The 866-nt window shown below is 67.1% G+C and overlaps 1 protein-coding gene across 1 annotated transcript; it reads left to right on the forward strand.

Moving 5' to 3' along the window:
* Positions 1–658: 658 nt before the first annotated feature.
* Positions 659–866, forward strand: AURANDRAFT_9998 (hypothetical protein; the record flags this gene model as incomplete). The annotated part of the gene is made up of 1 exon (XM_009045319.1): positions 659–866. A coding segment is annotated over one exon (208 nt), but the record flags the coding sequence as incomplete, so codon positions are not given.

Genomic DNA, 866 nt, shown 5'->3' on the forward strand with positions numbered 1-866 from the left:
ATGGGAGCGCGGGACCGTCGAGCGCCGGTCCGACGCCGGCGGCGTCGTCGCCATCGGCGTGCGCCTCGAGGGGAGCGACGCCCTCTGGGAGTGCGACTTCGCGAGTCCCGGTGCGCTGGACGCGGCGATCAAGCCCTGCAACAACGAGAAGCCGCTGGCCGTGCCGGACCTCATCGCGCTGACGCACCTCCACGAGGCCGCGATCCTCGACGTCGTCCGCGCGCGCGCGGCCGCGGGCGTCATCTACACGGCCGTGGGCCACTGGGCAGGAAACAAAAATATTCAACACGACTTCAACATTCATGTATTCGAACGGTTTCGACGTACTTTTTTCACTGTCTGAAAAGAACTCGCCGAGAGAAAACGATCCGTCCAAAAATCAGCCGAATCGACTTCGATGTGACCGAGCTGGAGAGGTTTGAAGTTGTTGCTGGACAGGGCGTTCCACTGGTTGTTTCCGGCACAGGTGGGCCAGATCCTGCTGGCCGTGAACCCCTACAAGCCGCTCCCGCGGCTCTACGGCGACGACGCGCTCAAGGCCTACCGCGCGGCGGAGTCGGCGTCGGCGCTCGCGCCCCACTGCTACGGCGTCGCCGCGGCCGCGTACCGGGCGATGCGGCGCACGGCGCTGGGCGCGCTCGCGGGGCCCCGGGACCAGGCCATCCTCATCTCCGGCGAGTCCGGCGCGGGCAAGACGGAGACGACGAAGTTCGTCATGCGCTTTTTGGCGTGCGTGTCGTCCGGCGCGACGTCCTTCGAGGCCGTCGGCGCCGCGGGCATCGAGGCCAGAGTATTGAGCACGAACCCGCTCACGGAGTGCTTCGGCAACGCGCGGACGCGGCGCAACGACAACTCGAGCCGCTTCG

This window comes from Aureococcus anophagefferens, assembly GCF_000186865.1.
Source record: "Aureococcus anophagefferens unplaced genomic scaffold AURANscaffold_2190, whole genome shotgun sequence".
NCBI classification, from domain to species: domain Eukaryota; class Pelagophyceae; order Pelagomonadales; family Pelagomonadaceae; genus Aureococcus; species Aureococcus anophagefferens.